Genomic DNA, 15,501 nt, shown 5'->3' on the forward strand with positions numbered 1-15,501 from the left:
GTGCTCAGTTACCTTAGTAGCCTTATAATTTAGTCAACAGCTAATGCAATACATGTATGGACAAAGAATGTGAAGATGGATAATGTCATTGATTGATGTTTGTAATAACTAGTGCGGTTGCTTTTGATTTATTGAATGCAGGCACTTCAAAAGCACATGCAAAGTAATGATGAAAATGTGTGTAATGTGGAGTGGTAAGTAACAGAGGGTGTGGTAAATGTGGAGTGTGAACAGAGGGTGCAGCTTCTTTATCTGGGAATGAAAGTGACAACAGAGAGAGAGATTGTGAGGAAACGAAACTCTACTGTACATAAATAGGAGGAGAGAGAGAGACAGAACAGAGTCACTGAAGAGAAGAATCAAGAATTCATACTTCTGATTAAGGTAAATGTAATTCCTGCTTATTTCTCATGATCATTAGGGTGTTTGCAAATGAAAGGATCACTACTATTGCTCATCATTCTATTGTTTTTCAAAACAATTAAAAAGTATTAAACTTTGATATGTGAATAATTTCTGAAATCACGCTGCTTGTTGCTTTTCTAAGCCATCACGTTTGCTAATTACTTTTGTATTGTTGTTTTTCAAAACAATAAATATTGCAATGTTTTAAAATTTGGCAGCTTGGGAATGATTCCTCAAATCATGCAGCTTGTTGAGGAAAGCTATTATATTACTTTCCTTAGCCATCAGACTTATGGTTTTACCATTAAGCTAGAAGATAAGATATTAAATGTGCAGTTTGATATTGCATTTTTTGTTGAATCAATTTCAATTATTTTTTATTTAAAACCATTGGATTGCCAAAATGTAGCATCAATGGCACCAGGGTTTAAAGGGGAACTGAAATGAAATAGGAAGTTAAAGTGATATAACAGATGTGTATCATTGTTATTTGTGGTAGGCCACTTACGAAGTAGTTACAAGGGGGGAAGACAGTGATGTTAGTTTGTTGTTTTGTATGGAAGCATTTGGGCAGCAATTATCAATTTGAAATGTAATATGCAAAACGACAATGCAATATGTAAAATGGCAATGCATTTCTGTATTTAAATTTACAATTGCCATTACATTTGTGCAACAAGAAAATGAAAAATCAATTATATAATTTACATTTGCCGTTTCATACACTAGTTTTAATATGTAAATTGAATACTGATTTTAACGCTTTATAAGTTGCAAAATGAAAATGTAGGCTATTACAGAAATGCTCAGATATGTCGAACATGTTCAAGCAAAACCTGTAGCAAAATTATAATTTAAATGTTATTTTTCTTAATTGCATTTACACTCACATTTAAGGCACTTGCGATTGCGTTTTCTGTAAGTGTCCCGCAATGAATGTAGCAAAATTCAATGTGCAAATTGCAAATGCATTCCAAGCCGATCACGATCACGTGCCCGAGTTCGCGCGCGCGATCATTGGTAACTAATATAACTAATGATCGCGCGCGCGAACTCGACAATTGACTACTGTGGACTTCGAACGAAAACAGGAAGTAAATACAGGTATGTGAGCTGGCTGAATTAACATCATTTTTTATTAATATCTTTCAGATCTACTGCAGTCAGATTGACCGTGGTCACTCTTAATAACACCACTCACATGGCTGTGCACTCGTAATGACAAATCAAGGATGTTAAGAGGCTAAAAGCAGGTTTAGAACTTGCCCCATTGAAGTCAACAGGGTGCGAATTTTAAAAAGAGGATAACACGGTGTAGGCAACACCGATTTTTGTCGTTTTTGTCTGTACTGACAGCACTCCAAATGTACAAAAAAATGAGCTCAATGTTAAAATTGACCGGAGTTTTCCTTTAAGGGTTAAGTTGTTTTGGTTGTATTTTTGTGCTATAAATGTATTTGAGATGCATATGTGTCTCGCTGTTTTATCAGCCTCAGTCACATGTTGCATTGCCGTACCGTATACAGAACAAGAAGTTCTACAAGAAATGAGACCTCTGCATTGTATCTTTTGTCACAATGCACACACATCATGTGTAGAGACCAGCATCATGGAGACTTGAGAATGGACTCTTTTCAATCTGGCTTACAACCACTTAGGAATGCTACCCTTGTGAAAAAAAAGTGCACTTTAGTGTACTTTTATAAAGTGTACTTATTACACAAATAATATACTTTAAAGGTATACACTTAATTGTGAATTAAATGCAATTTTTTGGCCACACTGAATGCACATTAAGTATAATTAATTTAAAATATATCATATATTAAGTTCAAATAAAATGCAATAAGTTGTCATTAAGAGTGATTTTTTGGTACAACTTAATTGGTACTTTAATACAACTTTATATTTACTTTCATAATTGCTTCGAGTGCATTTAAAATATATTTAAAGTGCACTACACAATATAATGACACGCAATTAATGTGATTTAAAATATACTATAATGTCAGTTAACAATACACTTAAGTGTGAATTAAATGCAATGTTTTCGCCGCATTGAATGCACATTAAGTGTAATTGATTTCAAATATATCACATATTAAGTTCAAATAAAATGCAATAAGTTGTCATTAAGAGTGATTTTTTGGTACCACTTAAGTGGGACTTTAATACAACTTTATATTTACTTTCATAATTGCTTCTAGTCTATTTAAAATGTATTTAAAGTGCACTACACAATGCACTGACAAGCAATTAATGTAAACTAAAATGTACTTTAATGTTAGTTAACAATACACTTAAATGTGAATTAAGTGTAATGTTTTCGACAAACTTATTGCATATTATATGTAATTGATTTCAAATGTATCACAGATTAAGCTCAAATTAAATGCTATTAGTTGATATTAAGAGTGATTTTTTGGAACAAATTAAGATTTTAATACATTTGTATATGAACTTTGAAATATGGTAAAAGTGTACTTCCAAATATACTGACAAGCAATTAATGTGAACTAAAATATTCTTTAATGTAATATACATGTACACTTTTATATAATTAAATACATTTGTAATAAAAAAAAAAAAATTGTTGCAAATATTTTCAAATTTGGACAAAAAAAAGTCTTAACCTAGCTACAATCAACACAAATTCAATTTAAAACCCTCTACATTTACTGACAAAACAATCTCTAAAATAAATACATAAAAACCTTTCTGTTGGTGCACAAGAAAAAACCCAAGAAACACTATACATAAACAGTTACAACACTTTAAAGGGATAGTTCACTTTGACACATATGACACATTCTGTCATTATATACTCACCCTCAAGTTGTTTCAAACCTGTATGAATTTTTCTTCTGCTGAACACAACGAAGATATTTTGAAAAATGTCAGTAACCAAATAGTTAACTGGTCCCATTGACTTCCATGGTATTTTGTTTCCTACTATTGAAGTCAATGGGACCAGTTAACTGTTTGGTTACTGACATTCTTCAAAATATCTTCGTTGTGTTCAGCAGAAGAAAGAAAGGTAACACTTTATAATAACTGCACACTATTAATCATTAGTTAAGCATGAGTTAACAGTTAATTCATCATTTATAAAGCATTAATAGACATTAATAAGAAGTTTATAAATACAGCTATAAATGCTTTTTCTTGATTTATAAGCATATCTATAATGTGTTTAATAATTATATTTTCATACTTTGTTAATGATCAATTAATAATTTCTAAATTAAGTATAGCATTATTTACAAACCAGTTATTTAAGAGTTGTCAGTGATTCATAAGATCACTTAAGTGTAAGTTGAGGGTGAGTATATGATGACAGAATTATCATTTTAAAGTGAACTATCCCTTTAACTCTAATTTAGAAAGAGTCTGGAGGGCAATGATGCTTATATGCACAATCATGTTCTCCCTCATACAAAGGTACCTAAACCTATCATCACAGAAAACATTTTTGTGTTTTTACATTTTCAGAAAACATCATTCTGTATGATTTATAAGATTCTTTCCATGTAATTTACTGGTATTACTATACTTTTGGGGTAATTTGGTCCCCATAACCTAGGGATTACCAGTACAAACATCATTTTAGAAGCAAACACACAGTACATCAAACACACAACCCATGAATTAATACAAACAAAATCATGTGATGTGACGTTCTGCAAAATGTGAACACTAAGATTCAAACGGGTAATGCTTTACAACAAGGTATTATTAGTTAACTCCTTCAGTTAACATGAACTAAAAATGAATAATACTTTAAGCATTTATTAGTCTTAGTTAATGTTAATTTAAACATTTAATAATGCATTATTATATTCAAAAGTTGTGTATTAAAATTATAATGCACTGTGAACTCACATGAACAATGACTATAAATTGTATTAACTAACTTTAACAAACTATATTTTAATTAACTAATATTAACAAAGATTCATACATACTGTAAAAATATGCACATTTTTAGATCATGTTGGCTAATACATAAACTAATATTAACAAATGAGACCTAATTAAAGTGTTACCGAACCTTGTTAATTTTAGCTCTTAAACCTTTTCAAGTTTGTCTAAAAACAAAAAAACTAAAACTGAAGAAATCTAAAGGCACAAAAACAAGAAAACCAAAATCATTTGTCACCAAATGTTTTGAAGTAGTTGGAAAGTGCTGTTTATGTCAATGTCCCGGTGCTCTCCAAAGTAAATGTGAATGGATTTGTTCCAAAGAGGCAGGAAAGTCAGAAAAAATACCTTGAGGGAAAAAAAAGTGAAGGAAAACATTTGTTTATAAAACATATCCAGTCCATTATTATATTTGGCTCAAATGAATGAAAGTGATAGATATTTTCCCGTTAAAGTTTATATACACCTTGCAGTATTTTAGTCTTTATTTTAGCAATAAGAGGGAACACAAAAATGTATATGTTGTCTTTTTATTTAGTACTACCCTGATGAAGCAGTTTATTCTGCAAGGTGTACGTAAACTTTTGACTGCTAACTGTTGATGAATGTGTGATGTGATGAATTACCTCATCAGGGTCACACCGTAGTAGAAAGCTGGGCAAGGTTCCTCTATTTCCCACAAACACCAGGATTGCACTGACCACGCCATCTTCACTGACACTGGGCTTAAAGTCATTAAAAATAGAGAACATTTATTTTGCTACTTTAAAAGGAATTAAACATAACTTTATCAATTACACAAATATAGGTTAATGACCCATGCAAACCCAAGACCCATGCAAATTGAGAAAGGTTATCTTGAATTTTAAGCTTGCATCTTAGTATCTTCATGAAGGATGTTCCTGTATTTACCACGGTTGACACAGTAATGCGGCAGCCTTCTTCATTTGGTTTGTTACCTGTAAAATATATGATGATTATAGGGGCATATGTAAATGCACAGGTGGGAATGTATTACTTGCAAATGGAAAAGATTCAAAGCATTAAAAGCTATAGGGATAGTTAGGGACTTGATAGCAGTGTTTTAGCTTGGTGTGCTGGCTGGGCAAAAATTCATAATAAATCTTGTAACATCACCTCATCAATACAGGTCTGTGATTCCACACCGCTTGCCCTGTATCTCCAATAACAAATGTGAACTGATCCTGCAAAATGAATGTTTAATCCAGATAAGCACAAAAATATGACATATTCCAAAACAAATAGTAACTGAACAACTCACTCTTCAAATGCAAAACGAAATTAAATACATTAACGTTACAAGCATTATTTCTAGAGGTGGGTGATATATTAAATATGTATGGTGGTTAAGATTGATTAATATAAATGTCTTCGAGAGTTACAATATTGGATCAGCATTCAGCATGCAAATTTAACTTTAAGTCATACTCATTTAGTTTGTTTAAAATTATTTAAAAAGTCGGTTTAGTAAAAATAAATAAATGAATAAATATATTTAAAAAAAACACATTTCAGTAGACAAATTCCTCGAACACGCCCACACACCCGAGCACATTACGATGTAAGACATTATTTGAATGCAATCATAGATACATTATTGGAAACATGATTAATTTACCTCCCGAATCTATTGCGTATAACGTTACTATCTGCGATTAAAAAGCACTCTTAATCGCAATATCAACTGCGGTGAAAAAAAATTCAATAAAGAAAGCATCAAGATATACTTACTTGACTGATTATTTGCAGTATAACATCTCATCTACAAACAGCCAAACGTGGCGCTCCTTTTGTTCTCTTCTTGTTTGGGAAGCTTCAGTTTCCTCATGCACCGCCATTACAGAAACATAACAGCGCATTTTTCAAACTCTAGTGAAGTAGTGCGTCATCATGACGTAGTATTTCTGGCGCATGCGCATTAAACACCATGTTCGTATCGAGTATATTTTTATTTCAGCTTTTCTGTTTAAGTTGAATTTGTTCTAACTCATTGTGTTGTTAGACTGTAAGTTCACAAAACTTTACTATTTCACCTAACTAAAAGTCAATATTTTTGTTCAATATTAATGCACACAGTATATTTAGACTAAACACATTTAAAATACATGAACAAATTATTTTTGGACAACACACTTGAGTTGAAATTAAAGTGAATTACTTTCCATGTTTTCCATTAAAATTATTATTTTATTTAGTATATTAGTCAATACATCAAAATAAATTTCATTTAATAACTTGTAACTTTAATAAATTTAAAACACTATAAAATCATAATTATTTAAAATGTATGTTTAAGTAAAACTTAAGTAGACACAATTAAAAAGTGATTGTTTTAAAACATGCACTTAAGTGTGTTTAGAAATATTGTGATGAAAGTGTACTTTAAGTTAAGCTTAATTAGATATTATTACAAAGTGCATTTGTAAAAAGTGCACTTAAGTGTGTTTACAAATATGATCATGAAAGTGTACTTTCTTTAAGTAAAACTTAATTTGACATTATTACAAAGTGCATTTTTAAAAAGTACACTTAAGTGTGTTTAGAAATATTGTCATGAAAGTGTACTTACTTTAAGTTAAAATTAATTACATATTATTACAAAGTGCATTTTTAAAAGTGCACTTAAGTGTGTTTATAAATATTGTGATGAAAGTGTACTTACTTTAAGTTAAACTTAATTAGATATTATTACAAAGTGCATTTGTAAAAAGTGCACTTAAGTGAGTTAATAAATATTGTCATTAAAGTGTATTCCCTTTAAGTACACTTAAGTGGTCTTTAATTTTAATTATATTATATTATCTGCAAGTACACTTTTCAAAAAGTATACTTTTATTAGTTTAAGCACACAAAAAGTACGCTTTCAATACAATTAAGCACACTTCTTTTTCACAAGGGTAAGCTACACAGAACACTCTATACACTGCTTAACAACACCCTAGCAACCACCTAGTAATGTCCCAGCCAACATGACCACATGGGATTTATCTGGGTATGGGCCTCATCTGGATATGGGGTCAGAGTGGGCACTTTAATGGGCTGAATGTGGGCTCCAGCTTGGTTAAAGTTTTTGGCCCCGTTTGTTTTAGGGTTCCATAAGGGCCACATTTGGGCTTTATACATGAATATCAGTCACGTGACCTCTTACGTCAACCACTCTTTTTCCAGTTGGCTGCCGCCATCTTGAGTACCTACCGAATACTGTCTATGGTACTGACAAGCCTATTATCTTAAGTCTTGTTAGAAAACAAACAACAAAATAACTATTCTTGACTAATAAACATTATTTGACTTCTTTTTTTCTTAATTATTGTATGGAATAGAATAGCTCCTGCAGCAGGTGCATTAGCACAACAGGTAGCATAAAGCTACATGACACAATTTAATTGATTAATATTACACTTTTACTTAAAACTCACTTTAAAACACCATCGTGTATTTGTATCATATTCCGGTCGCGGCTTAAATTGGTTTCAAGTCAAACTATTTTTTTTAAATATGGTATATTTAGCATTGTATACGAAGCTATGGGCTATCCTTACCTAGCATGCATACTGTAAACATTCTTTTTTCATATGAATACCCCAATCGCAGGAAAATCACACACAAATCAAATTTACTTCAAATCGTGCATTTATTAGCTTTGTTATCACGGATGTCAGAATGAGGAGGCAGGATAATGGTCACGTTGAACCACGTAACGTTAAGATGATTGACAGCTGTACAGCGAATGAGCGCGCGCTGAGATCATAATTTGATGCAAATCAGGAAAACGAGACACAGATCTCGCTGCATTCGCTGTTTGAGCTCTTCAGATCGCATAATTCAGTGGAAAATAAATAGAAATGTCATTCTGTATGACGAAATATTTTACAAACGTGATAATTAATCATTATTTCTCCAAAAATGCGCACCATTGGACTAATAGCCCTGGCGGATGCTATATATTGCATGTATTTGAACACAAATGAACCGGAGAAGACGTGAATGAATGCTTTGAGCGATGATTTCTATTCAAAATAACGAACGTTACAGATTTATGTTGCGACTGCCGTATCGATCTTGGCGAATCAGGTACTCAAGATGGCTGCAGACAAGTTTTAGAAGTGAGTGACGTCAGTGAGGAGACGTTGGTGACATCATCTGATATTCATGTATAGGCTATATTTATAAGTAATCAATAAGTAACTATGGAAACAAACAGGCAGGGGTGGAGGAAGACTGAACTGAACTAATAGACAGAACACAGACAAAGACAGAAATCGCAACATGACATCATGACTTTGCGTAAACATACACGCCACTTTCAATTCAAGTGGCGTGTTATCTATACGCATTTTGAGCTATCCGCGTGTATGTCCACGCCGAAATCTTTTGCGTGTATGTCTACGCCATTAAATGTCCGAGTGATTCCGCGTGTATGTGTACGCCGTTAAATGTCCGAGCGAAACGAAGCAAAATCTATATCTACATCTGTGGAGCGATATTTCTTTTCCTAGGATGGTAGGAGAAGACTCATAAATGGTATTAACCCCAGTGACGGGTAGGTTTAGGGACGGGGTTGGGGTAGGTCATATATTTATATATACATAATACAGTAATATAACGTTAAGTCAAAGGCGTTGATAAACACGCTGAAAAGCGATTATGCGTGTTGATAGCACGCCAAAAATGGAAATACGAATTGGCGTGTCATACATACGCCATTTCATGAGATCAGTCTGGAAATCAAAACAGACTGACAATGTAACACTCGGGAAGAGGAACACGTTCTTTGGCCTCTTCCACCAAAAGAGACTGAACTTCCTGCTTCAGCACCTGAGTCTGCTCTTAACTGACCACTGTGGACAGAAGTACCCCGTTGAAACAAGGTGGACGAGAACCAAACTGAATTCTATATTCTCTCTCTATGGCTACGTTCAGACTGTCAGTCCAAATCCGATTTTTTTGCATATCCGATTGAAATCCAATCAGCTTTAGCTAATGTGAACAGCAAAAAAAAAAAAAAAAAAAAAATCACATGAAACGCGATTTTTACAAATCCATTTCAAGCTTCATGTGGTTTGAAATCCTATTCAGATCGCATTTCTGGAAATCGCATTTCTGGAAATCCGTAACATCCACTTTTGCTCTTCTGACCAACTAACTGAAAAAAAAGCATTGCAGTAGCCTAAATCGTGCTGATTAAATCTATATAACGATCGTTTATCATATCACGTCAAACCATGCAAATTATACTTTGTTCTCAAATTGTTAATGTTAACAACATCAGCATTGCGTGACTACAGATATGTATCCCTGTTTTCGCATGGGCCCTGTTGCAGTCTCTTTTTCCAAACTCTCAGTCCCAAGTCTTTAGCATTTTACAACGGGTGAATCTCCAATTGTCACTGCTGATTGTCGTTTTAACCTTTCTGGATCCGCCATCAAATTAATAAGTTTAATTATATCAAGTGCTGTGAGAAAAGACTATAAATCTCCACCTCCAACATCCTCACACGCAATATAGCTTACTAGCCGAGACTCCTTCTTTATGTGTACAGTGGGCAATTGATGTTGAAAAGACATCAAATTGATGTCAAAATCAACGTCAAGGAACAGGTCAAATATGCAAATAAAATTGACGTCAAAACCAATCCTTGACATTGATTTGATGTAAAATGAATGTCAAACATATTGACCTGCATATACATAAACCAATTTCAGTGTGGGTATTAACTTTCTCTTTTCATCTAATTACCACTGGAAGACATTTTCTTTTCAAACTGACCTTAAAATGATATAAAATATCTTGATCAAGTCTTGACCAACTTTTGACGTCAAATTGATATCATGGTGCCCGCTGGTAGATGTGACGTAATGACGCAAAGACATGCTCGAATTTCCCGTGGAAATCCACCAGTACCACTGGAATTAAAAACATTATCACAAGCTTACCGCTTTGAATCGAGCTAAGGCAAGCAGATTGTTTTGAACACTGGCTGGTTATGTACTAGCTCAAAAATTAATTTTGGATAATTTTTTCAAAAAAGTTATGGACTGGAGCTTTAACTGGCTAATTTAGTGTGATTATTATGGAGAAAAAAAATTCATATTAAAAACTTCCTACCATCTGGTTTGGTCAGACAAAATTTTAAAAGAACCCAATCTGGTAAAGTGGTGGAGTGGCGTGTAGAGTAAAAACAGCAGATTTAGCTTTTGACGCGAACGAATGAGTTCTAGTCTCCCTTTTCCGGATCCATTTCTTATCCATATACCCATCTCTTATCAGTTGGAAGAGGCATTTCATTTTAAATAAAAATGAAGAATTTTTAAAAAAAATGTAAATAAAGTCTATAACAGGTACTTAATAGAACTACAATATGATAATCTAAGTTTATTGCACAATATTCACAAGGAGCACATGGGGTAATCAGAACTGGCAAAGAGAGAAAACAAACAAAATTGTAACCGTTATAGACAACAGTGTTCCCAATCCTATCCAATAGAAATTGCTCTGAAACTATGTGCACACTCACAAGTTCACCAAACACAAATTCACTCCAACCTCCACAATTGTAAAGAAAATCAAACCCCTACCATCTAGTCCCCAAAACTTAACAGAGTAAACCATAAGAAAATGGGAACCCCACCGTCAGTTGTAGGTCCAAAACAAACAAAACAAAAAGCTCACAAATTAAATCAATCACTTTGCCACTTCCATATACAAGACCCAATTCAACATTAAAGTCATCTCTTCAGACACCCATTAAGCCACCAATGCTTTCAATAAAGTAAACGGCAATCATGCATCATCTGTATTCTCAAATATATATGCTTAATTCTCTGAGGCACCAATCAACACCATTCCCATCAGAAGACTTCCCAATTCAGTTCTATTCTGCTCATTAATCAACTTGGTTTTTCATCTGCTATTACACAGCCTTGAAAGACACCAAACAGCTTTTCCTGCTTGACACATAGTACCACAGAGAGGAAGTCTATACAGTTTGGTTTCCCTTTAGCGTCTTAAAGGAACACTCCGACTTTTTGGGACTTTAGCCTATTCACCTTATCCCCCAGAGTTAGATAAGTCCATACATACCTTTTTCATCTCCGTGCGTGCTATAAGTCTGTTTGACGCACCCACCGCTAGCCTAGCTTAGCACAAAGACTGGATGTAAATGGTTGCAGCTAGCATACTAATCCAAATAAGTGACAAAATAACGCAAACATTTTCCTATTTACATGTTGTGATTTGTATAGTCACAGACTGTACAAAAAACTAAGTCACATGAGACACAGACATATTTTAACCGTATAAAAACTGGGAACTATATTCTCTGAAGGCGAAGCACTGCTACTTGGGCGGAGTGATAACCGCAGCACCTGAGACGCGCTCTCTGCTCCTCACCACGGCGCGTCTCAGGTGCTGTGGTTATCACTCCGCCCAAGTAGCAGTGCTTCGCCTTCGGTTTTCGTGTAAATGAGAGGCCAAACCGCAGGGAAATATCTGCGTCTTCCCTTCGTGTAAACGGGGGCGTTAGTTTGGAACTATTTTCGTTGGTGAAATAGAGAAAACAAACTTACATCATTGACAAATTGTAATTCACAATATTAACGTCTTGTTTATTGATCTGTATAAAATTAATATCACATGTGGAAAAAACAACACTCTTGCTTGTGTGCTTAACATATTATATAACACAAAAGCTCATGCAGGGGCATTGCCTCTATATCTGGATTTTGTGGGGCATTACTGCAATCTAACAGTGTTTTTGTTTAGCAAAGTGAGTGACAAACACCAGCTCGCAGCCTCGCACATCATTAAAAACAAACAATTATTATTGTAGACGATACAGCTCTAATATTTACACATGCCAGTGCAAATCGACTCTCCTGCCACAGTCTGCTCCTGTACTTTCTGCAAGTCTTGATTGACAGATGTCTCGTCCAATCAGCGGTCAGTATTCCATTCGCCATATATACCTACCTTTTCCGTTCTGTCTGGCTTGTCGTTGTGTTTTCTGACTTGCTAATTTGTTTTCAGATTTGTCGTTGTGTTTTCTGATTTGTTATTTTGTTTTCAGATTTGTCATTGTGTTTTCTGATTGCCTTTATAAATTTGTTGTTTTGTTTTCGGAATTGTTTTGTTTTGCACATCTCGGCCACCGTAGATTCCAATCAGATACATAAATTGAAGTGTGAACATAGCCTATGATCTGCAGGACCCATTGAGACACATTTGGCAGAAGTCGCCATGCTGCCAGATATTCCTCTCTAGACTGACATCTGGTGCATTACGAGAAGTATGTCCGATACCCTGAAGTGGATGACCGGCAGGGAACAACCAAAAACAAATGGTTACCAAGGACTTTTATGCAATGCATAACAGAACCTAAAGGAACACTTAAGCAATTAAGGGGAAAGACTCACTTAACCCCTTTATGACCCTTAAGGAGCCTTAGGTTTTTTTTTTTCTAAGAGTATCCTTAACCTTATAACTTAGGGTTTTAAGGTTTCTTATAACTTATTAAATTTTTTTTAGGTGTAATTAATCCATGGCCATTAATATTATAATTAATGTTGTATTAATTGTAGCTGTTCTGTTTTCCCCTTAGTTTTGACAGACAATCAAAATGACTACAGCCTTAGACGTCTCTCGCCACCTTCATTGCCCCATCTGTAAAAACCTGTTAGCAGATCCGGTCTCAACCACATGTGGGCACAACTTCTGCAAGCGTTGCCTGGACCAGCACATAAGCATGTCCGAGCCACACTGCCCTCTTTGCCAGGAGCATGTGTCCACCAAGCCATCTGTGAACGCAGCGCTCGACGCCCTCCTGCGAGAATTTTACCAGATGCAGTTACCCAACATGAGCCTCTTCTGTGGAGAAAGAGGCGTGGTCCCATGTGACGTCTGTGACGAGCACCTCACGTTCAGAGCTGTGAAGTCCTGCTTGAACTGCCTTCTTTCATACTGCGATCAACACCTGAAGCCGCACCAGTCTATGGTGAGATTCAAATCCCATAAACTGGTGAATCCCATGGAGAAGTTGGATCAGAGAGCATGCAATGCGCATGGTAGGCCTCTGGAACTCTTCTGCAGACGGGACGAGCGCTGCATCTGCACCTTATGTGTGAAGTTGGGTGGAGATGTGATACCTGTGGAGATAGAGAGAGAAAGGAGACAGGTGAGAAAATCAAGCTCTCGGGAAATAACACAGATTAATCTTTTCACCTGAGATAGTGTTTGAATTGTTTCCCAAAAAGAATAAACAAAACTTAAACTGGCGAGTTTTTTAATTAATTGAGAAAGAAACAAATACTGTTGAATCATTGAATTTATAACTTATTAAACACAAAATTTGGATTTACATAGTTGCCCATCACACCGGGTTTTGATATAATTTTAATTGACTTTAGATTAATTCAGTGTACTCAGAAAGCTGTGTGTGTGTGTGTGTGTGTGTGTGTGTGTGTGTGTGTGTGTGTGTGTGTGTGTGTGTGTGTGTGTGTGTGTGTGTGTGTGTGTGTGTGTGTGTGTGTGTGTGTGTGTGTGTGTGTGTGTGTACAGGCTGAGCAGCAAACAACTATTGAAGAGCTGGAAAGGATGATCAATCAGAAGGAAAACAAACTCGACGAGCTTAAGGAATCAGCCAAAAAATGCCAGGTACATACATCTTTCTACAAAAAACACAAATCTCTATTAAAAAAATACAATGTATAACTTGACACCACTCACTAAATTAAAGGGGACCTAATATGCAAAATCCCCTTTTACATGGTGTTGTAACATAAATGTATGTCAGCAGTGTGTGTACACAACCACCCCTGTAATAGTAAAAATTCTCAATTCTAGATTTTGTGACGTCACAAATGCTTAGGCCCCAACCACGACTGCTGAAGGACTCTGCCCTATTAGCATAGAGTGAGCTGTACACAGCCCGCCAAAGCATTTAATAGCAGCATTCAAGAAATTGCACGATTCTGGGTAAACTGAGAATCACAATTGTTTTTTATATTTATTTATTTTAAATAGAGATCACGATTCTCCCACAATTCTGAATAGAAGTAAACAAAATAACATATTCCTAAAATGTTAATTGCTGCATTCTATTTAAAATATTTAATTCATTTGAATTATTTTTAAAAATGGGTTTGAATGAATGATTTAGTGACTCACTCTGTGATAATTTGAATTATTGTAACAGAAATAATGATACTGTGTGGTTGAAAAGACTGCAACGCTGTTTCATACCTATGACAACTGCTCTCTCTGGGTCTGTGGCAGTGCCAGCGTATATTTGAATGTTGCATTGTCATCGTACTTGTCAAATGTTTAATAGTCACAGGTGAATTGTCATCATTTAGGGAGCATAGGTGTTTGAATCAAGATTGCGATCTTTTAAAGATGAATCATGCCGTTTTAAATGGTTGACACCATGCATTGTATACTGTGCATAAACAGTTGACAAAACAAACAAGCCAATTGGAGTTTGATATGGAAATATAGCTGTTCTGTGTAGAGTCCACATGCTCTGTGTTTGTTTGGGTTTCCAAAGACATGGCACTGTAAAGGATCCACTGAAGGCAAGTTGTATAAAGAACCTAAGACTTGGCAGGCATGAAGTGAAGAGACTCAGGCTTGGCAAACATGACGTGAAGAGACTCAGGGTTGGCAGGTACTGTGGGGTTGCGGGCCTCCTCATCCGCAAAACCCACAGTAAATGTTGAGCCGCTCAACAAAGGGCATAGTATTGGGCCAGGGAAAAGTGAATCTTTCCACCTGGCAAACAAGACCGGATAGGTTCATTTAAACCTACCCTAAATATGTCCTTATAGTCCAGTCATTTTATGAAAAAAGGTTGAACAAATTGCAACAGAAGCAAACTCAACTGATTTTGTATCCTCAATATGTCCTGAGTAAGGAAAAAAAAGCCCAGAAGAATCCCATTAGGGGAACGTTTAGAAAAAGACCCAAATATATCCCATTCATACGCCTATTCATTCTTTTTCTCACGTGAAAAGGGTAAACATTTTAACCTTTAGATATCATCATGAAAATCACTAAGTTGATTACTTACATCAAGACAAACAAAAAATGTATTACAAGTTTTTTTAAATTGTTTGTTAACATGGACAAACGGTGCATAATATAATTACGTATTAGCT

General features: G+C 35.0%; 1 protein-coding gene and 1 long non-coding RNA gene across 2 annotated transcripts in view; one reads left to right on the forward strand and one right to left on the reverse strand.

Moving 5' to 3' along the window:
* Positions 1–321: 321 nt before the first annotated feature.
* Positions 322–15,501, forward strand: part of LOC130082271 (E3 ubiquitin-protein ligase TRIM21-like) — a 36,034-nt gene continuing 20,854 nt past the window's right edge. The window contains exons 1-3 of the mRNA XM_056247072.1: positions 322–384; positions 12,948–13,520; positions 13,904–13,999. Coding sequence (XP_056103047.1) covers positions 12,966–13,520; positions 13,904–13,999 — 651 coding nt within the window. The 5' untranslated portion in view covers positions 322–384; positions 12,948–12,965. The remainder of the gene's footprint in view (positions 385–12,947; positions 13,521–13,903; positions 14,000–15,501) is intronic.
* On the reverse strand, positions 4,824–6,165 carry LOC130082272 (uncharacterized). Its single transcript, XR_008806754.1, has 3 exons — positions 6,079–6,165; positions 5,464–5,531; positions 4,824–5,051 (listed from the first exon to the last, which is right to left on the reverse strand). It is a non-coding gene; the product is annotated as an uncharacterized LOC130082272 (long non-coding RNA).

This window comes from Rhinichthys klamathensis, unplaced genomic scaffold, assembly GCF_029890125.1.
Source record: "Rhinichthys klamathensis goyatoka isolate OS25496 unplaced genomic scaffold, OSU_Roscu_1.1 h1tg000042l_1, whole genome shotgun sequence".
NCBI classification, from domain to species: Eukaryota; Metazoa; Chordata; class Actinopteri; order Cypriniformes; family Leuciscidae; genus Rhinichthys; species Rhinichthys klamathensis.